General features: G+C 65.0%; 2 protein-coding genes across 8 annotated transcripts in view; both read right to left on the bottom strand.

Moving 5' to 3' along the window:
* Positions 1–1,763: 1,763 nt before the first annotated feature.
* Positions 1,764–5,887, bottom strand: FOXJ1 (forkhead box J1). The gene is made up of 3 exons (XM_079797092.1): positions 5,791–5,887; positions 4,594–5,258; positions 1,764–2,921 (listed from the first exon to the last, which is right to left on the bottom strand). The coding sequence occupies exons 2-3, from the start codon at positions 5,089–5,091 to the stop codon at positions 2,154–2,156; spliced, it is 1,266 nt and encodes a 421-aa protein (XP_079653218.1). The 5' UTR covers positions 5,092–5,258; positions 5,791–5,887; the 3' UTR covers positions 1,764–2,153.
* Positions 5,888–8,590: 2,703 nt separating this feature from the next.
* Positions 8,591–20,546, bottom strand: part of RNF157 (ring finger protein 157) — a 62,400-nt gene continuing 50,444 nt past the window's right edge. For 4 of the 7 annotated variants that reach the window (XM_079797960.1, XM_079797961.1, XM_079797962.1 and 1 more), the window contains 6 exons: positions 18,967–19,078; positions 18,139–18,338; positions 17,552–17,614; positions 16,549–16,597; positions 14,474–14,584; positions 8,591–9,724 (listed from right to left, as the gene is read on the bottom strand). In XM_079797960.1, the coding sequence (XP_079654086.1) occupies positions 9,603–9,724; positions 14,474–14,584; positions 16,549–16,597; positions 17,552–17,614; positions 18,139–18,338; positions 18,967–19,078 (657 nt within the window). In that variant the 3' untranslated portion in view covers positions 8,591–9,602. Of the gene's footprint in view, positions 9,725–11,252; positions 11,292–14,473; positions 14,585–16,548; positions 16,598–17,551; positions 17,615–18,138; positions 18,339–18,966; positions 19,079–20,546 lie in introns of those variants that run through there. The other 3 variants (XM_079797964.1, XR_013815062.1, XR_013815063.1) reach the window with 3 other exon arrangements.

The following is a 20,546-nucleotide window of genomic DNA, read 5'->3' as shown; positions in this document are numbered from 1 at the left end:
ATTTCCCCACTGCTGGGGGCCAGTAGAGAGTTGGGCTGGTGGGTGGGGTGGTGGGGTGAAGGGAGTCGCAGAGTGAGGCGGCCTCGGTCTGCTGTGGGAAGGGGGTGGGCTGGCTTCTGTGCTCAGCAAGGCCCCAACCCCACTGGTCCTGCAGTGTGCGCCTCTGAAATATTGGGAATAATTAGCAAGTGAAAGCAGCAAGTTAGCAAGGGGAATGCAGGGCTGGCCTGGAGCCAAGCCCCAGGGAAGGGAAAGAAAGGGCTTGGGTGAGAAAGGGGTCCGTGGAGGCTGGGCAGGGCTGTGCGGGAGATGCCCATTTGTGCCAGGGTGTGTGTGTGTGTGTGTGCGCTGGGGGAGGAGCTGTGCACCCCCAGGGTGTTCTTGTGGGGCTGAGTGGAGAGGTGGGTTCCAGACAAAGCTGGGGGGAGGGGATTGAGAGATGCCACAGTGTGTCACGCGAACACACATTTTCTGTGCCTCAGTTTCCCCATCAGAACCCTGGTAGGCTGGGTTCCTCACAGAGCAGACCTGCCAGTGTGAGAGAGGGGGGAGGGTCTGGGCACACAGACTCCCCCCCTCGCCCCTCCCCCGCGGCCTCCTCCTGCTCCAGCCTGCACTGGGCCTGGGAGGGGAGCACGCGCTGGTGCACACCCCCCAGGCTGGGCGTGCGGGCAGGCCCTGGGACGGGGCCCTCTGACCTCACACCCTGTCCCCTCCAGGAGGGGACCGAGGGAGGGAGGTGCTGGAGACTGGCCCAGGCCAGGGAGGGCACATTCAGGCAGGCAAGCCCAGGCAGGCCCTCACAGTGGGGACGCTCAGCGGAGCCCTGGGCAGGCACGGCCTTTGTGAGTCCCCAGGGCCAGGGAGGGGGCTGTGCCTCCTTTTTCTCACACCCCTGGGGCTGTGGGTGTGGTTAGCCCCATTGTGCAGATGGGGGCACTGAGGCCCGGGCTGCAGGGGAGCCCTCGGGCTGCCTCTCCCCTTTCTCCCTGGGACAGTCATCAGGGGGCATGTCTCAGGCCTTCAGTGACCGCCCCCCAACTCCCTCCCAGCCCCTCCCCTGCAGCACCGATGAGAAACCCACTCCAAACTGTGCCCTCGCCGTTTTTCAAAGAAAGTTGCAAGCAGGTCCATTTGCAGATTTTTTAAAAATTTATTTTCAAAAAACAATTTATTGTAAATAACTTTCCATGAAAAAGGTTAAATTGCCCCGTGGGGCAGGAGGATGGATTCGGGATGCAGCCTGGGGCGCTCGGCCGGGGGGGGGGGCGAGACACTCCCCCCACGAGTGCAGGCGGGGGCCCGGGCGACCCCCACCCCTTCCTGGTCCCGGCGGTTCTAGCGAGCTGGGCATCCCTCCCGGTTAAACCTCAGCTATAGGTTACACTCACTACGTTAGTCTGTCTTCCCCTCCCCCCTGCAGCTTGGCTACCCCTGCCCCCAACTCCCCAGAACCCCAACTCCTCACTACTGTCAGCCTCCAGTCGGGCTCAAAAATGAGGGATTTCCAACCTCGCCCCTGCCCCCCCGTGGAGATGGGCCAGGAGGCCTTAGGAAGTCTCCCTGCCTTGTGGGCACCGGACCTCACCTCTCTCCTCTCTCTGTCCCCTCCCGGCTCCGCCCCATCCACTGCCCGCCCAGCCCCGGGGAGTCTTTGCCTGGAGAGGCCTCCAGGGGGTTAATCTGCAGTCACCTAATTAGCATTTGCAGTACCTGGGAATTTTCTCTGGATAGAGACCTGGGCAGGGGGGGTTGGAGGGAAATAGAGGAAGGAGAACCTTTTGAAGTCGAGGTGCCCTGGGTGGGCCCTGTCCTCTGGCTCCCCAGCCCGGCCAGGGCCCCTCAGGCCACAGCGCTCACAGCGCAGGGCTGTTTAGCTGGTCCCTGGGGCAGGGCAGGCGAGGGGCAATGAAACACTGTGTGTGGGGCCCGGGCGGGGAGGCAGCGATTCACCGGTCCTGAGCCCCAGTTCTCAGCCTCCGGGGCTGGAGTCCGAGGGCAGCCCAGGCTGGGGGATGTGTGGCCCCGTGGCGCCAGCTCGGGAGACGTGGCCCAGCCCCTGTCTGGGCAGTAGGGTTCCATGGGCCTGTGTTGGGGGGCAGTCTGGGCCCTGACTCGGATGCTGTCCGCAGGTGGGGGCGGGGCCCGGCCTCTTACAAGAAAGCGCCCACACTGGCCCAGTCTTGCAGGTCGGCAGCGAGGGTGGCGTCCCCGGCCTCGAAGAGGGGCTCCGGGGGCAGGCAGCCGCGGCCGCTCTCGTCCCAGGGGTGCTGCAGGAAGGACGTGGCCAGGAAGGTCTCGTCGAAGTCCAGGCTGTCGGCAGCCTGCTCCCCCGCGGGCCCCCACGTCGCGGGGCAGTCGATGTGGTGGCCGTGGACAGTGAGGTCCACGTCCCCGTGCGAGGCGGGGCTCAGCGGGGGGCTCAGCTCCAGGGCCTCCAGCGCGCCCAGCTCCCCCCCCAGGGCGCCCGCGTCGAACACCGCCTCCCAGTCAAAGTTGCCTTTGAGGGGCTCCAGCTCGCCCTGCTCCTCCTGGGTCAGCAGCAGGGTGCTGGGGGGCCGGGGGACCTTGGCCACCCGCTTGGGCAGCGGCTGTTTGCGCTTGTGCCCGAGCCTGCCCTCGCCCGCGCCCCAGCCCCCCTCCCCGGTGGCCTCCTCGAACTCCCGCAGCAGCTGCTGGGCCTCGGTGTTGACGGCCAGCGGCCCGGCCCACGGCGCGGGGCTGGGCTTCGGCTCGGCCTGGCGGGCGAAGGCGGGGTGGATGTGCACCGGGGTCAGCCGCCGCTTCTTGAAGGCCCCGCTCAGCAGGCGCTCGGCGTACTGGGGGTCGATGCGCCAGAAGCCACCCTTGCCCGGCTCGTCCTTCTCCCGGGGCACTTTGATGAAGCACTTGTTCAGGGACAGGTTGTGGCGGATGGAATTCTGGGCAAGGACAGAGCGGGAGGAGATGCTGAGTGGGGAGGCCGGTCAGGGGCTGCGTGTGCTCCGGCCCGTCTCCTACCCTCTTCCCTCGGTGGGGGAGGGGGAGGAGGGCTCTGGGACACCAGCCACCGGCCCCGGAGCCAGGAGTGCAGTCGGGGGCTTTATTCCCTGTTGCCGGGATATCCGCCTGCTCAGTCATCCGAGCCCCGAGCCACAGGGTGGTTTCAGTGCCACCCTGTCCTGCCCCCCCCCCCCCCCGTCACCCCACCACTTGCAGCCTCTGGCCAAACGCCTCTGCTCCCCCAGGGCCTGGACAGCGCTCTCCCTCCGCCTGGCCTGGCTGGCCCTCTCTGTTTGTGGAGTGAGAAGGTTGGGGTGGGCGGCACTGGGTGACCTGCGGTGTGAGGGTGCGTGTGTGTGTGTGTGTGTGTGTGTGTGTCCTCACGCGTGCGTGCCTGCGCAGGAGTGTGTGTAGGGGTGAGGTGGCCTGGGCCTTGCCCCCCACGCCCCTCCTCCCACCGAAGCTGTTTGGCCTCAGTTGATTATTACCCAGCAAAGAGCATAGTCTCGTTCCTGGGCCCACTTCCCGCAGTCGGGGCTTCGCGGGCGTGGGGGGCAGCGGGGGTCTCTGCCTTCTCGCCAAGGCTGCGAGGGCATCGCCCCAGCCAGGGCCCAAGCACGTGAAGAGCAGCCGGGACTGTGACGTGCGGCCGGCTGCTGCGGCGGGTGCCCCAGGGAGGAGTGTGGGTGTCCTCGGGGCCGCTGTCCCCAACCAGGCCCTGATCCTGAGACTCTCAGGGCAATGCCTGCCCCGCCTCAGAGCACCGTCCTATCGCGCAGGATGGGGACGGGGGTCGGGGGCCTGGCCAGCAGGGCGGACAGGTGGGTAGTGCCCCGTGGCAAGGCGGGGGTGTTTACACGGCGGCCTGACCCTGGGCTGCTCTGCGCCCGGTTCTCGGGGTTCGGAGACTCGGAGCCTGGAGCCCGAGCTGGAGGCAGAGCCCCTGTGGGAAGCACCGGGCTCAGGTAATTGTCTCCCCGGGGAGCCTGAGTGAGAAGAGGGGGAGGAGTGGAGACAGGAAACTGGGGAGCGGCTGGAGTGGGGGCTGGGCCAGCAGCTGTAGGAAGGCCCCATGCCCAGGCTCTGAGACGCAGCTGCCTTCACACCCCACAGCACTCGACCCCCTGCCCCCCAGCCAACTGCAGCCAGGCAGGAGGCAGCGCTTGGGCCGACGCTCCAGCTCCCACTTCCGAGTCAGGCCCTGGAACACCGGCCCTGGGCCGGGCAGTGCCTAGGAATTCTGGGACTTGGGACACACATGTGTCCCTAGTCCATCACCACCTTCCCCCAGGGGGCTGTGCCTGTCCATGGCCACGTCTGGCCCTGGTCTTTGGGCTGAGCCTCTTGGATGAGTGACAAGTGTTTGCCCTTTGAACTCAGCATCCTCACCCCTAAGGCCCTCTGAACATCCTCCCTCCTCCCTCTCTTAAGCCAAATGAGAGGCATTTCCAAGCGCGGGGCTCCCTCAGGGGCCTCCCCCCAGGGCCTCCCTCCCGCGGGGCCCTGCCTGCTTGACCTGGATCTGGGTGAAGTGAGTCCCTGCAAGAATGGAGGAGGAGGGGGCAAGGCAGGAGGCTGGGAAGGAGCGGCCGCAACCCACACCCCCGCTACCTGCCAGGTGGGATCAGCATGGCGGAAGTAGCAAAAGTTGTCTGTGATCCACTTGTAGATGGCCGACAGGGTGATCTTGGTGGCCTTGCTGGCCTGCATGGCCATGCAGATGAGCGTGGCGTAGGAGTAGGGCGGCTTCACGCTCGGGTTGGTGGTGTAGTCCACGTCGTCGGGGGGCGGGGCCTGCAGCCCCGAGGGCGAGCTGCCCGACGTGCACGAGGACGTGGGCTTGCCCGGCGTGTGCGGCTGCCCCAGGCAGGCGGGGTCCGCCGCCAGGGGGGACCCCGGCGCTGCCGAGCCCGGCACCTGGTGGTAGCCGTGGGGGTCGGTGCCCCCCGGGGGCAGGGTGGGCGCCTTGGCGTTGAGAATGGAGAACTCCTGCAGCCACTGCAGGCTGGTCAGGCTGTCATCCAGGGCGTCGGGCTCCTCCAGGCCGCCCTCCGGCCCCGCCTCCTCCGCCGCCCCTGCGCCCGAGAGGCGCAGCCAGCTCTCGGCCATGTCTGCGGGGACTCTCCGAAGGGGCGGTCAGCATCCACGGCTGAGCCCCGGTGGCCCGCCGCGCTCTCCGGCCCGCTCGCTCCCGCGGCTCCAGTTACACAGCCTCCCGGACGCGCGCTTCCATCCCCCGACCTGGGGGTCGCCTCCTCCGAATACGAACGTGGGGCCTGCGGGGACCACAGCGGGAGCTGAGCCCTCTTTCCCCGCCCCGAGGGGCGGGGGCGGGGCAATGCCTCTAAAATCGTCCCGCAGCTGCGAGGGTCTTTTGGGGCGGAGGTCTGGGGAACAGGACCGACCCCCGCAGGGCCCGCCTCGCTCTTCATTTCCTCTTCGAGGTTGAAGAGGAGACTTTATTAGCCAAATAAAGGGGGAAGGTAGGAGCATTCCAGTCTACCCCATTACCCCCAAGAGCGGAAACTCAGACACTCCCACCCCGCGACACGGGGAAAAGGGGCGAGGGAGCCCGCGAGGCAGTGCGACAGGGCGGGGGCCGGGAAGGTCGTCTGATCTTTGAAAAGGGATTATTCGGGTGGAAGATCGGGCGAAGGAAGGGAACAGGAAACATAATTATGGGGGCGGAAAGTAAGGTACCCCAAACTCCACAGATGTCAGTATCCAGGCCCACCACTTGCTTCGGGACGCATGCGAGAGCGCGCTGCCGCCCACCTTCCGCGGCCCGCAGACCTCTCCGTCCCTTACCTGGCTCAGAGCGCAGCCCGGGCTAAAGGAAGGTTCTGGAAGAAGTTACCACCACCTCCGCGGCTCTCAGCCCTCAGCTTGAGGGCCCCGCCAGCACCCCTCGTCGCCCCCCCAGCCTGAAGGCGCCTCTCTGAGCGCCCGCGGCCCGGGACTCGCATTAAGTAGCCGCTCCAAAGGCTTCTCCTGCTGCCATGGCGACGCCCCGCCCCCATAAACAGCTTTCGCTGCTGCCATTGGCCAGCACGTCTCCAAGGTGACCGCGGGCTCTTGCCACTCTCTCTGGCGGTAACTCTCCTGGAACTCCCTCCTTTTGCCTCCCTCTCCCGCGCCACCCAGCCCCCTACCCGCCCGCGGCCCGCGCCCCGCATTCCCGCCGGAGGGGCGCGCGCAGGTTTCGGAGAAGCGCGCGGCTCCGCGCTCCTGCCGACTCGGGCACCCAGGGGAGCCGTTCACCCCAGGAACCGTACTCCCGCCCTGCCCCCTCCTGTCCCGGCTGCTCCGAGGCGAAAACGGCTCCTGGGACGCAGCCCGGGGCGCGGGGCCAGGCCCAGAGCGGGCTCAGACTCGGGAACCGCGTGCTGGGGGTTCCATGTCCTCTGCTCCGGGCTGCGAGTGGCACTTGCTCACGTTCTGCGGCCTGTCCCTCTCTCCCGATCCCGAGTGTCGGCTCTGGTGCCTGCGGGCAGGCCTGACTCTCCGATGCCACCTGCCGCCCAGGTCCGCAGCCTTGAACCGCACGGACCTCAGACGCACCAAGGCGGGTAGGGTAATCCCTCCCGTTTCCCCGGTTAGCGGCTGCCTCCCCACCCCTGGCATTCCAGAGGCTTCTGCGGAAGTCCTCCCTCCTTCCCAGATAGCTGAGGAAGCAGACCCAGCGGGCTCAACTCAGAGAAGCCACGGACTCCCCAAATTCTCCTAGCCGGTCACTTAACCCAACAATGCCACCACCCTTTAAGGGACAGGGACTGCGGCCCTCCCCTCCCCCCCTCCGGTCACCAGCTTCCCTGCTCTTCAATTATGGAGGAGCTGCAGTGTTGGAAGTTCTCAGGTTTAAGGGCAAGGGTGGGGCTGAGGGCTCCTTGCTCAGGCCTCAGGAGCCGGAGGGCTGCGGGGCGAAGCCAGTACCCAGGGGATGGCACATCCACTCCCTCTGAGGGGCATGGCCTCCCCTGCCCCTTGCCCTCGCCCTCGCCTCACTTCCACATTCTCCCGAGTAAGTGGCAAACGGGGGGGGGGGGGGGGGTAAGAAAGTCAGACAGGAACTCTCATCAATAACCAACGGCAGCGCTCTCCTTCCTCGTCAACAGTTTTATTCCGTTTTAAGAATCATGCAGCAGTCCATAAACACCGCGTCCTGGTGCCCCCACAGTCGTGTACCCATGAGCGTAGCTCCAGGGATGAGGGGCGCCCAGATGGCACGACCGTACACACACACCCTGCACACAGCAGCTGTGCAGCGCCTGGAGCAGAGTGGGCGGCGAGCGTGCCAAGGTCAGGCGGACAGGACACTAGCTCTCTCCAGGTGAGATGGCTTCATGTGTGGGCCTGGGCCCAAGAGGTGCCCGGCGTGGGCGTGGACTCTGGTGGGATGGAAAAGGGCTCTGCGAGGAGGCCTGGATCACACCACCTGGAGGCGGGGGAAGCTCGGACCCGCGGGTGGCAGGGGGGAGCGGCCGGCCCCCAGCTACTCTCTGCCCATCCATTCTCTCGGGGTCAGCGGCCGCCAGCACGACTGTGTCCAGGCGATGGGTGGGCAGCGGCCTCGTCCCCTCAGGCTGACTGAGGACCAGCCTCTGGGTGGGACATTTCCGCTTGCCAACATCTGAATGAGAATGAGGGGGGTGGGGTGGGCAGAGGACAGGAAGTGACTGAAAAACAAGGACTGAAGGGCCGTTCTATAGCCCAGAGGTCTTGGTTAGGGAACCAAGGCGTAGAACCTTTCTGAGCCCCTCCCCCAGGAGAGGACACAGACCCCCCAGAGAGGGGGACGGGGGGGGGGGGGGGAGGGGAGAGATGGCTTCCTCCTAGGGTTCCTGCCACGGGGGCTGCTGTTGACTTGCAGCTCCTTCATCTCCGGTAACACCACCCCGCGAAGGCTACCTGCCGGGAGAGCGGGTGGGTCTGCGTGCCTCTACCCTCGGCTGAGCGAAGCCCCCCTTCCCTGGCGTTTCTGGGGCTCAAACTTGGAGGAACTCGGGGAGTGGGGTTATTGCTCAGATCTCAAGTAGGAAAGGGGCTGGGCTGGAAGAATGTGGGGGAAGAGGAGGGCACGGAGTGGGGCCCGAACCAGGGGAGTCCACGGCAGGATTCCAGAGGGCGGGCCTGGGAACTCCATCCAGAAGCTTCCATTCCGGCGGCGTGGCTCGCATCACACCTGTCAGAACAGCAGGCTCCCCGCTGACCAGGCAGAACTGAGCCACAGCCACTGGGCGGTGGGAGGGCCTGCTCAACCGGCCGTGCCGCCGAGAGGGTGCCGAGCGAGGAGCCCTGGGCACGGGGCTCCCTTGGAGGCTTGGCAAGGGCCCCGAGAAGCTCCTCCGGGTGACAGTTCCAAATACTCAGACAAGCCATCGGACGGGCGTAGCCTGGGCTCCACATCCCAGCATCACACATGGCTGTTTCCAACTCTGCCCCCCAACCCCGTGCTCGCCCACCTTTCCCAAAGGCCAACAGACAAAGCGTCTGTCCAAGAGCTCCGAGGAGAGCAGAGCCGGCGCTGAGAGGAGCGCACCCAGCCGCTCCCGGTCCGGGCCGCCTTGCTCTCGCACGCTTTGGGGCTGGGGGTGGGGGGGGGGGGGCACGTGACTGGAACACTCTTGTCTCCAATGAGCCTGTGGAAGGCAGGCTCCCCTTGGCCTCTCAGGCGCAGGAGGACGGGAAGGCGGGGGAGGAAAACATGGGGGGGGGAGCCACCAGCGCCCAGCCCACTGCCGGCCCCACTCAGCGCTCTCCACCGCTTTCTGGGGGAGTCCTGGGTACCAGCTGGAGGGTCCCTGGTCCACCCCCCCTCATCCTGTTTCTTCAACTATGAACAAACAGGGGTGGAGACGGGGAAACGGGGGTAAGAAGACCACCGGACAGGGCCAGAGCGATGACGTAGCTCCCCGCACCTGAGAGAGGGGGTCAGAATGTGTTGTGAAACGTCACCTTAGGGTGGAGTCCCAGGCCTTCCCGGACGCACCTGATCTAAGACCCTCCCGAGGTCGGTCACGTAACGGTGTGTGTGTGTGTGTGTAGGTGTGTATGTCTCAGGTCCAAGGCCTCCTCTCTAAACAAGACAGTCACACGAGGCGTAGACTAGCTCGCCTGCTGAAAGCAAGAACTGTCTTTCCAACCGACCGCCTGGTGGGCTGGCACCGTTTCTCTTGTCTTGGACGGAAACTCCGCATACAGTGCAACGTGGCTTTGCCTTCTCACACGTCTCCCCCAAACCCACCCCAAACTGGAGGTTTCAAACTGGTGTTGCCATCCCTGACGCCAGGAAACGCAGCCGCTAAGACTCCGAGTCTTCTGGTCTACCCGCCGCTGAGAAGAGAGATGCTGGAGGCGCCAGCCAGGGGGCCGTGGCTCCCTGAAGATCAAGATCCAGTGGGAACGTTCCAGAGGGTCTCTGAGGAGGCAGGAGGCGCCCAGCCCCTTCGGAGAGGGGCGGGTCCTGGTGATGGAAGGCTGGGGGCTGGGAGAAGGAGCAGGCTGGCCTCCACGCCCGGCTCCCACGTGGGTCTCCCACTGAGGATGCCCAGGAGGCCACGGTCCAGTGAGTCCAGGATGGGAGGCGGGGACCGGAGGGGGCTCTGGCCTGGGGCGGGCTCTCAGACGGCCAGAGGGCCCCACACGCAGCGCCCGCTCTCGGCATCCTCCAGGCTGCTGGACGACCGGCGCCGACGCCGAGGGTGCCGACGACTGAGCGCGTTGTCATCGGCCTGCCAGGTGCCTGAGGAGGGAGAGGAAGGTCACAGGGCCCGACCTCGGCCAGGTCCCTGGGTCTCCAGCAGCGCAGCCCGGGGGCTCGGCACGGAGGCTGGCGGGATGCGTGTCACCCGAAACTGCGCGTGCGGGCCACGGCGCGGGAGAGGGCACGGAGAAGTGGGCGCCCCTGCCCCACGGGGCCTCTGTGCCCCGTGACAGAGGGACATGCGGGCTGTTTCCTGTTCGGTGGACTTGCCCTCGGACCCACTTTTGTGCCTCGTTTTGAAGTTGGCCTACGTGCTATGGTGGATGAGAAAGAAACGGCCCAGCTGAGCCTCTCCTCCGCGGGAAGAAGTGTTTGCTGTGGGGGGGGGGGCAGGGCGGGGCAGGAAGTGACTGGCTGCCCAGCAGGGTGCCAGGGGACATGGGGGGGCAGTGCCATGGCTTCAGCACCCCGTCCCCACACCTGCCGCTCTTCATCTTTTGATCTGAGCAGCCGCCGAGGCTTGCTACCCCCTGGTGCCATCCACCGCAGGAGGCACAGGCCGAGAAACTGGGGGTCCCACGGACGTCACCCCTAAGCTCCTCACCCTCCCCGCAGTCCCCTGTGGCTCTTCTCCTTCCTTCGCTCTCTGCATCCCACCCACCACCGCCCCTCCGTTCACTTCCCCGGCTGCCTAACCTGCTGTCGGGATGTCTGGGCTCCAGCCCCGGCTCCTGCCCTCCCGCCTGCATGAGCGGGCAGGGCACTTCCCGCCTCGCAGGAAGCTGGCGGACTGGGTGAGGCCACAGGGGAGAGCGCCCAGCGGGGCACCCACTCGCAGGTGCACAGCGGCCAGTGCCCCAGGCCCTGTCCAGGCCACGCTCACCTCTCCGCCTCTCCCCTCGCCCGCCCTCCCCGCCCACGGCCCGGCTCCTTCCCGCGCAGGGAGACGCTCCGTGGACAGGTGGGGCCAGGCTGCCCGCAGCGCAGGAGGAAGACTTAACTCCGGACTCCGAGCAGCGGATCCCCCACCCGCCCCCACAGGCCCCTGCCGGACCAGGCCCAGGGGGTCGGAGGGCTCCCCTGCAGCCTGCACGGCCACCCCACTTCTCACGCTGTGCCTGGACCACCTCCTGAGAAGGGCCCCCCAACTCTGCAGGCCTGAGGCTGCTGTGTCCATGTTGGAGGGGGGACACTCACAAATGTGTGGGGCCGGCCGGCTGCAGGCTAGCCCAGCCACCCACACGAAACCCTCTGGCGGCAGCAGCTCTGGGTTAAGCAGCAGCAACCCCTTATTTCTAAGAAACGCGCCGGGCGATAATCCGCTTAGGGCTCTGATGGTTGGGGAGGTGGGCCCCGGGGAAGAGGGGTGAGTAGAAAGGAAACCCTCAGGTGTCTCACTCCCAGCCGGAACTGGGGGGCCGCTGGTCCCTGGGGTACCGGGGTCGGGGAGGGGGTCAGCAGCTCCTTCCTTGTGAGGCGGCAGGACAGGAAGGGAAGGCGAGGCCGCCCGTTACGCGGGAGCCGCGGGAGCAGGGGCTGTGTGCGGTACACGGGCGGTGGTCTCATACCTAGTCCTCAGTCTATGGGGCAGGACTCCGGAGCTGCGCTGTTCGTAGGAAAGACCAGAAGCAGATGGTGAACAGGAGCGAAGACACACACGCATGCACAGAACAAACAGCGCCGCGCCCGAGCCCGCGGGCCGCTCCTGCTCTGGGCTCACCGAGCCCTCCCTGCAGACACGGCCGTTCTAGAACCCTCCCCGGCCGACACAGCTGCCTTCTGCCTTAGGGGGCAGCCTCCAGACGCAGGCTGGCATCCGCTCTCCCTGGGGTGCCCTTTCCCTACAGGGGGCGCTGCCGCCCTTCAGCGACACCCGCTGCTGCCTTGCTCACCCGGGCCAGGGTGCGAGCCCGGCCACAGACAGGAGCCCGGATGCTGGGGAGGACTCCAGCCAGGAAACGGGGCTCGGCTTGGAGGTTTAAAAAGGCACTTCCCTTCAATTCCCGTTTGGGGGAGTCAAGGCAGATTTGGGGAGCACGTTCAGGGCACCCCTGGGACGGGGGCGGGGAGGGAATTGGATGTTTCCTCGGTCCCTACCCCGGGCCGCCTTCCCCAGGAGCCTCCCAGTCTGGGTCACCCCCTCGCCTCCACAGGCATTCTGCGTTCCGTCAGCGACGCCACGTCCGCCCGGTGCGGCCCTTTAAAACTGTACCGTGTTCCCACGACTAAACCCGTCATCTTCGCTCTTTCCCGTCATTAACCTCCCAGCGGCTCTCACAGGACGACCGCAGGTCCCCGACCCCTGCCACCGTGTGCCAGTCCATCCGATTCCCCGGACCCACCGCTCCTCGGCTGGACTTGGAATTCCCACCTGCTCACCCTGCCCCGTCCGCTTAGCCGCCCTCCCAACAACATGGGGACACCCCTCCGCCCCTGGGTCTCCAGGCCCGAGAACCCCAGAGGCTTCTTAGGGGATCTGTGTGGTCCTCGCCACCGGCCGGGCCTCCCGGCAGAGCACCCGTGAGCGGGAGGGTGATGGGGACAGGGAGAACGGGGTGCCCCCAGCTCCGCTTCTCAGGGGCCCTCCTCGAGGGGAGCGCCCTCCGCTTGGAGAGGGACACGGAGACCAAAGGCCGAGACCGTCGGAGCCCACAGGCCCGAGGAGCCGGGCCGGCCGGCGGGGCGAACCTCGGGATCTCCATCGCAGGACAGGAGTTGGACCCTAAGGCGGAGGGAGAAGAGGCCCCGGCCCAGGGGGCCTACCAAAGCGGCACGCCCGTCACCAACCAGCGGACGCTTCCAGAGAGTTCCCCAGCACTGTGCTCCCGGCCGAACCAGAGCCCGTTTGGCCGCGTGAGCAGCTCGGCTGTCCCTCTTCCTAAGAGCCCGGGGCCTCTGGCGAGGGGCAATGGACAGACACCCGAAGCGCTCACACCGGACCCCCCGCCCGACAGACACCACAGCGTTCGGTTTGGTTCGTGTGTCTGGCCTCAGCCGTGACCCCGCTTTAATCTCAGATCCCCACAAGGAACCCCAGGGGTCCTTCCTTCCTTCCTTCCTTCCTTCCTTCCTTCCTTCCTTCCTTCCTTCCTTCCTTCCTTCCTTCCCCTTCCTTCCTTCCTTCCTTCCTTTTCCTCTCTTCCTTCCTCCCTTCCTCCCTTCCTTCCCCCTCCCTCTCATTTCCTTCCTTCCTTCCTTCCTTCCTTCCTTCCTTCCTTCCTTCCTTCCTTCCTTCCTTCCTTCCTTCCTTGTCTCCCTCCCCTCCCCACCCCGGAGAGGGAGAGCGGACTGAACATCAGCCCGCGGGCTGGCTGCAGGGTGTGAGGAAGAGGAGCAAGCAGAGGGAATGCACTCACACAACTCCCGGCAGCTCCCTCTGCCAGCAAGTGGGGGCGGGGGCAGGGGGAACCCCTCAAGGGAGGCAGGACCTAGATTCTCTCACGCCCAGCCCAGCGAGCAGACACAGGGCGGAGCGAGGGCAGAGATGCCATCTGCGGCCGGAACCAACCCTCCCCATGACGCTTGCTCAGAAGCTCCCCCTTTTTCTGGAACAGGAACGGATATATCCTCCCAAACAGTTTTCTTTTCTTGGGAAAATCCTCGCCTACGGAACACGGGCCCTGGCCGGTTAGGGATGGAACCGAAGCAGGAGGCTCTGGGATGCGCGGAGGCCCAGCAAGCGCGCGGCCGGGGGGCACAGTGTCGGCACAGGCGGACACGAGCTTTCACACAAAGCCTATGGACGCCAATGGATCGGAAAAGACGCGGAAACAAACGGACACACAGAGCGAGATGGGAGGCAGGAAGTGACGTCCAGACCGGACTGGGCCAGCGCTCCACAGAGGATGACCCAGGAGCCCGGAAAGGCGGCGGGCGCGGCTCCGAGGCCCGGCTCCCTGCGCGGCCTGCGCGGCCGGAGCGTGCTCCATCCCAGGCCGATGGAGCGTGGCAACCACAGGCGGCTCGTGGCTCCAAAGCCGTGGCCACGTCGCGGAACGCGTAAAGCACTGGACCACGGTGCCAGGGGGCTGCTCTGAGGTTGAAATGTCTCCATTTCAGGGGGCGGCGAGCGATGACGGACCACACGTGTGAGGGACAGTGTCTGCTGTAAAACCCCGAGGGCGAGTTTGACCGAGTCCGCGTGGGCAGGACCTGGCTTTGCAGAAGCCGCTCGGGGAGCCCCACGTGAGCACAGCGGGTGAGAGGTCAGCGCCCACCGGCTAACGCGGCTCCTCTGCAGGAAATCGGCCTGGGCTCCGGTTGGCGGGCTGAGGAGGGGGAGGGGCACCCTGACAGCCCCGATGAAATGTAAGCTTAGGGCTCCAGGGGCACCGTCACCCTCAGCCCTGACCTCTCCTTTGGGATCCAGAGCTAAGTCCAAGGCGACTGGTACCCCAAAGCTCACGGTCATGGAGCCACTCGCTCGTCTAGAACATGTTGGCTTTCGCCTTCCTGCCGAGGAGCCAAGGTAGACAGTGGTGTCTGCCTCACACTGCCTGTCAGGGACACAGGGCCAGGCCGCCCGCCATGGGATCTGTGAGATCGCGATGGAGGGCCCGTCGGGCAGACGGGAAAGATGGGGAGGAGAGGGAGAGCTGCTCCCTCCTCCCGGCCTGACATTCTCCCTCGGGGCACACACTTCCTTTCGGCAGCAGCTTCCAGCATCTCAGCACAGCCCAGGCTCCTGCGGGAGCCGCAGGGCAGGAGGTGGGCGCCCCGGGGTGAGCGCAGGGGTGTGAGCAGGGGAGCGACTCCCACCAAGTTCACGTTCAGCAGACTGCCACTCACCGGGTAAGCAGACCTCAGAGCACAGCTTATTGTCCAGTGCTTTCACGCTTGCGATGTCAAAGTCATTGTTATTGTCACACTCCATGCCTAGAAATGCGCACGTCCTCTGGCCTGTAAGGGAGTGAACGCAGTTAGACGGGCGGGCTGGATGCAGCTCTGCTCTGCTGTCCTGAACATACACATCTTAAGGATGGAGACAAACCAACCAAATCATGTGTTTAAAGAAAAAAAAAAAAAAAAGACAGTAATTGAGTGGGTCAAGAGTGGACAATAAAGAAACCACACTGTGTGGGCGTGTTCCTGGTCTCGACCTAGCCTGCCCCTTTCCCCAACTGGCCCCTTTCCAGCCATTGTTCCGCAGGAGCCGGAGCCTGGGGGGTGGGGGGCTCTGCCAGGGGCGGGAGGAGCTGGGGACCCACCGGCGGAGCTGCCCTACGCCTGCCTGTGTTTGTGGGTGCTGTTGTGTCTGTGGGTGCTGTTGTGTCTGTGGGTGCTGCTGTGTCTGTGGGTGCTGTTGTGTCTGTGGGTGCTGCTGTGTCTGTGGGTGCTGCTGTGTCTGTGGGTGCTGTTGTGTCTGTGGGTGCTGCTGTGTCTGTGGGTGCTGCTGTGTCTGTGGGTGCTGTTGGGTGTGCCTGTGACCACAGGGCTCTGCAGATGCTAAATACTAGAACAATCGAAGGTCTCGCAGGTTCCCCAAGTTTGCACATCAAGTCAGAATCACCACATTCACCAAGTTATGACCCATTTTCTTACGGGACTTAGGAAACTTGTTATTTTGAGGACGTTTCAAAGGGACTGGCCAGAAACCTACAGACGTGTGAGAGGGGTGGGTAGAGTTTTAGCTGTTATTTTTTTCAAGCTCCCTCTTTCTATTTTATTTCTTTTTTTTTTTAAAAAAAAATATTGTATTGATTTTTTACAGAGAGGAAGGGAGAGGGATAGAGAGTTAGAAACATCGATGAGAGAGAAACATCGATCAGCTGCCTCCTGCACACCCTCCCACTGGGGATGTGCCCGCAACCAAGGCACATGCCCCTGACCGGAATCGAACCCGGGACCCTTCAGTCCGCAGGCCGACACTCCATCCACTGAGCCAAACCGGTGAGGGAGAGGACGACACACAGACCCACCATGGGGGCTACGCAACGTCGGGGGGAAGCACCTGTGGCCTGAGCTTGCCGGGGGGCTGGGGACGGTCCCAAAGGGAGCCGTGAGCACCGAGGACACGGCCTCGTCGAGGAGGCGCCCACCCCGTCTCGGGCCGGCGTGCAGAGGGTGGCGGAGGCACCGCCTTAGCGGCCATCCCCTCCTTCAGGGCGACTTGGCCAGGCAGAGTGGCCAAGCCCGCATGCGCACCCCTGAACTCCCCAAGCAACGGCCAGCGCTGAAGCAGAAGCGATGAGGGCGGCACCTGCACCCCGCCCGCCGGGCCGGGTCTGCTTTGGGGGTGTCCCTCCGCGGAGGCGCCTCAGAGCAGAGGGGGAACTGAATTCCATCCCCAGCCTGACCCAGCCCCTCCCCCGCTCCCCACGCCCTGGCTCTGCAGGTCACCCCTCCTCTGGTGCGCCCTAGAAACCACACCACTCCACCTGAGGGGGTCCTGAGGCCTGAGAAAACCACTCTGGCAGCTACGGAACCCCCCCACCCCCGCCCCGCCCTGCCCCGCGCCGCGGGCTCCTGGGATTCCCTGTCCCGGTAACGTCAGCCCCTTCTTTGCTCCAGCAACACCCAACCCGCAGCCCGCGTCCTTCCTCCCAAGCAAGGAGACAGCTCGGGGGGCCCGGCCGGGAGCCGGAGCAGGAAGGCAGGCCGAGGGAGCTGCCCGAAGCGTCGGGATGTGTTCGACGTAAAGGGGGAACCGTCCTCTGCCGCACCCCCATCCCGACGGCCTTGGCTCCGCGAGCCGGGCGGGCACTGCGGTCCTCGGACACCCCATCCCATCAGGAGGTGACCTTCCCCCGGCACACGGCTGAGGAGTGCCCCTCCCCGCCCCGCTCACGCCAGGGCCCCCTCTGCGCCCGTGAAGGAACACCCGGGGAAGAGCAGAGGAGAGGGAGAGAGACCAGGTCGGTTACCGTCTTCCTGTGTGGGGGACGCGTCGTCTTCCTCCATGACCTCGTTTCCCTACAACAGAAAGAAGGCGCCTAAGGCGGCAGCAGTGACGGAGCACGTGGACCTGGAACAGGGCGGGGCGGGGCGCCGACCCCCCCCCCCCCCCCCCCCCCCGCGCGGCCGGAGATCTGCACGCCACCTCGGCCGGCCTCCGCGCACAGCTCCCACTGCAGGCTGGACAGACAGCCAGTTCCGGGACAATGCGGCCCGAACCGCGCTGTGTCAGGGCCAACCGCACACGCATGGGCTGCAGCCCTTATGGTGTTTAACTCCTGGGCCGGCGTCAGCGGCGGGGGAGTTGGAGGTGCCTGGGAGGCCGGGCAGAGGCCGGGCAGAGGCGTGGGGAGGGACTGGGCTGGGGCGTGTTTCGGATGCAGCTGGACACGTCGACAGTAGCCTGGGCCCTGGGTGAGCTGTACTGCTTTCTAAGGTGGAGTCGGATGTCCCAGGAAACTAGCCCTTCCAACCACAAACCCTATCAGACACCCCTCTAGGACATGTGGCTCCAGAAGAGGTTCTAGAGGAAAAGGGGACCGTTCCTGAGCCCTCCCGTGAGCTGGGCGGTTCAGCACACCTTGGTCAAGGCACGTCTCACAATGAATTGTCACCCTGTCTCCCCGTCTGGGGGGTACAGAGGGTGGGGGGCAGGCAGAAGCCAGGCCACCCAGGCCTTTACGGCCCCCGGGCTGCACCCCAGCCACCGGTGTAATAGCCACCAAGTGACTGAGGACAAAAGGCGCTCAAAGCCCACTCCGAGCCGTAACCCGAGAGCAGCGCCCTCTGCTAACTGGACACCCCGCCCCCTGGTGCGGCTGCTGTCCCTCCTCAGCTCGCCTGACCCGAACGCCACCTGGGAAGGACTGTTCCGGAACAGCGCCCCTCCCGTCTGCTTCCCCAGCCAGCACCAGGGCCCTCTGACCTCTGACCTCTGGCCGGGAGGGGCGCCACGCTCGCTGTGGGGGTTACCTCTGCGTCCTGCTCTTCAGCGAGGCCCACGAAGTTGCTGTCTGGAGACGCCGCCGGCATCGCCTGCAAGAGTCACAGGAATGGAGGTGCCGACACGCCGGCTCCAGGGACACCCCGCTCACCCGCCTCCCAGCAAACCCCAACCACGTCCTCGGGACAGAATGGGTGCCAAGCAGCCCCAGCCGGTGTGGCTCAGTGGATAGAGCGTCGTCCTGCGGCCCAAAGGGTCCCGGGTTCGATTCCGGTCAAGGGCACGTATTTCGGTTGCAGGCTCCTCCCCAGCCCGGCCCTGGTCGGAGCGTGTGCAGGAGGCAACCAATCGATGTGTTTCTCTCACATGGATGTTTCTCTCTGTCTTTCCCTCTCTCCCACTCTCTCTAAAAATCAATGGAAAAATATCCTCGGGTGAAGATTAAAAAAAAAAAAAAGTGGTGCCAAGCAGAGTCAGGCCTGAGGGGGAGCCCCGGGTTCTAGTCCCCCATTTCCATGGCTCCCTTCCCAGCACGTGGGGGCTCCCAGATGTCCCGGGCGCGGGCGCACCTTGCGTGTCACCGGAGAGGCAAGGACGCCCCGTGCCCGGCGCTTACCTCTCCTTCCTCGGAAGCGGCCCTGCTGGCGGCCAGCGGGGAGGGGAGCGCCTCCCCCTCGTCCTCCGTGCCCGTGCCCGTGCCGGGGGCGATGTAGGAGCCGGACATGGAGGAGACGGTGTCGGTGCTGAGCTGGGAGTGCCGGCTCTGGGAGGACACCATGGACATGACCGACTGGGCCAGGCTGCTGCTGGCGGGGTCTGTGGAGACAGAGGTGAAGGAGGAGACGGGGGTCAGCACGGGTTCGAGCTGAGCGAGGGTCTGAGCCCTGTCCCTGCCCCGTGCAGCGAGGCCACAGTGGCCTGGCCTCCCCCTCACCGAAGGGGTTTTAGATCGAAGGTTTTCTTTTTTTAAAATATGTTTTGATTGGTTTCAGAGAGGAAGGGAGAGGGAGAGGGAGAGATAGAAACATCAATGATGAGAGAGAATCTTTGACCGGCTGCCTCCTGCACGCCCCCCACTGGGGCTGAGCCCACAAACGGGGTCTGTGCCCTGAGGGGAAGGGAGCCGTGACCTCCTGGTTCCTAGGCCCACGCTCACCACTGAGCAACACGGCCGGGCGGGATTGGAGGTTTTCCAGGGCTCTGCTCCCTCGCATTTAGAGCTCAGAACTCACTCGGGACCAGGGGCTTGCAGGACGGGGGGTGAGACAGTGCTTGTTGCCCCGCTCGCCCCGGGGAGAGCCAGTCCCTCCCCGCTCCAGTGCGGCCTGCTGGTCACCAGCTTAGGTGTTAGCTCGCTGCCCAGGGTCTGTCTGCTCCGGAGGAAACAGGGCTGAGGACTGGGCTGGGGGGGGGCACGTGCCGCCCTCCCCGCTCCCTCGCGTACCTTCCGGGGAGGAAATCGTGGAAGAGAGAGGCGTCCCCGTGCAAGACGACTGGTCAATGGCTCCTGATGACGACAGGGTGAGATTCTCGCTGTCTGGAGTGACGCCACATTCCTGGGCAGCAACGGAGGGAGCGCAAGTCAAACACGCGCGAGGGCAGGAGGAAGGGCGAGGGGACACTGGGAGGGGCCGGGGTCCCCACGGCCACGACCTCAGGTACACGCAGGGCCGTGTCACCACTGCCTCGGGCCCTGGCCCGGATGCTGCTCCCAGGGGAGGTGCAGACCTGTCAGCTCATCCTGCCGGCGGCACAGCATCTGCCGGGCCCACAAAGACTGGGCTCAGGTGACACAGGTCAGCCGGCAGCTGTGACACGGGGACGCCCAGGTTCCCGGGATTAGGAACAGCTTTCCTTCCGAAGGGAAGGGGCAAAGCAGCAGAGGCCGCCCGCCCGCTGGGCACCCCCACTTGGAAGTCGGGTTAGTTCCAGCTCAGTCGTCTCACAGAGCAGACCCTTCCCTGACACCCCACCCGTCAGCCAGCGGGGCCGGCGACCCCAGCGCCCCCGCAGATGCCAAGTCCTAGGGGTTCTAGCTCCACAGACCATTCTCTTCTCTCCAGGCTGCGTGCTTCCTCTATCTCTCTTTTTTAAAATATGTTTTTATTGATGTCAGAGAGGAAGGGAGAGAGAGAGAGAAACATCCATGATGAGAAGCATTCATCGGCTGCCTCCTGCACGCCCCCGACTGGGGATCGAGCCCACAACCCGGGCACGTGTCCTGACCGGGAATGGAACTGGTGACCTCTTGGTTCACAGACAGATGCTCAACCACGGAGCCACGAAAGCCGGGCCCAGTGTGCTTTTCTGATCCCAGCTCCGGGGTTCCCTCCCACCCAGGCTCAGTCTGTCTCCCCCTAATCCATCCTCACAGCCCCAGCCGGTGGGCCTTCGGGAAACAAACCTCTCCCCGAACCACTGACCCGCTCAGAGCCTGGACGTCTCCCCCATCCCCAACGTTTCCCTCCCTTTTCTCTTCATTTCTAAGAATTCCCACGTCTAGCTCCATGCTCGGCCTCTCTCACACTCAGGTTTTCTCCACCTGCCGTCTCTCCCACCTCTGCCCCAGCACCGACGGTCCCTGCCTTGGGCACACTTGTTTCCTATTGTTAAATTCATTCATTCATTCATTCATTCATTCATTCATTCATTCATTCAAAGAACACTTAACTGAGCAACGACTCTGTGCCAGACACTGCACATGCCCTGTCCCCACTAGTCCTCCAGCTCCTGAGGGCGGGACCCCCGCTGTCATCCCCGCATGCTCCCGGTCCCAGCTCACTGCCTTGCCGAGAGGGGGTGCAATGAACCTGGTTCCCTAGGATCTGTGAGGGGGGCACAGGCAGGAAACCCCACCTTCTTCCCTCCACCCCACGTCCTCCACGCGTGTCCTGTGCCCGCACCCTCTTCCCCCGGATGCCTGCACAGCTGGCTCTCACGCCCGCCTCGGTCTGTGTTCATGGACCACTCCGTAAAGATAGGAACCCCACCTCTGGCCTCGACACCCCCTTCCTCCCTCCTCTG

This window comes from Cnephaeus nilssonii, assembly GCF_951640355.1.
Source record: "Cnephaeus nilssonii genome assembly, chromosome: 19".
Classification (NCBI taxonomy): Eukaryota; Metazoa; Chordata; class Mammalia; order Chiroptera; family Vespertilionidae; genus Cnephaeus; species Cnephaeus nilssonii.
This window is presented reverse-complemented; position numbering and strand designations above follow the sequence as displayed.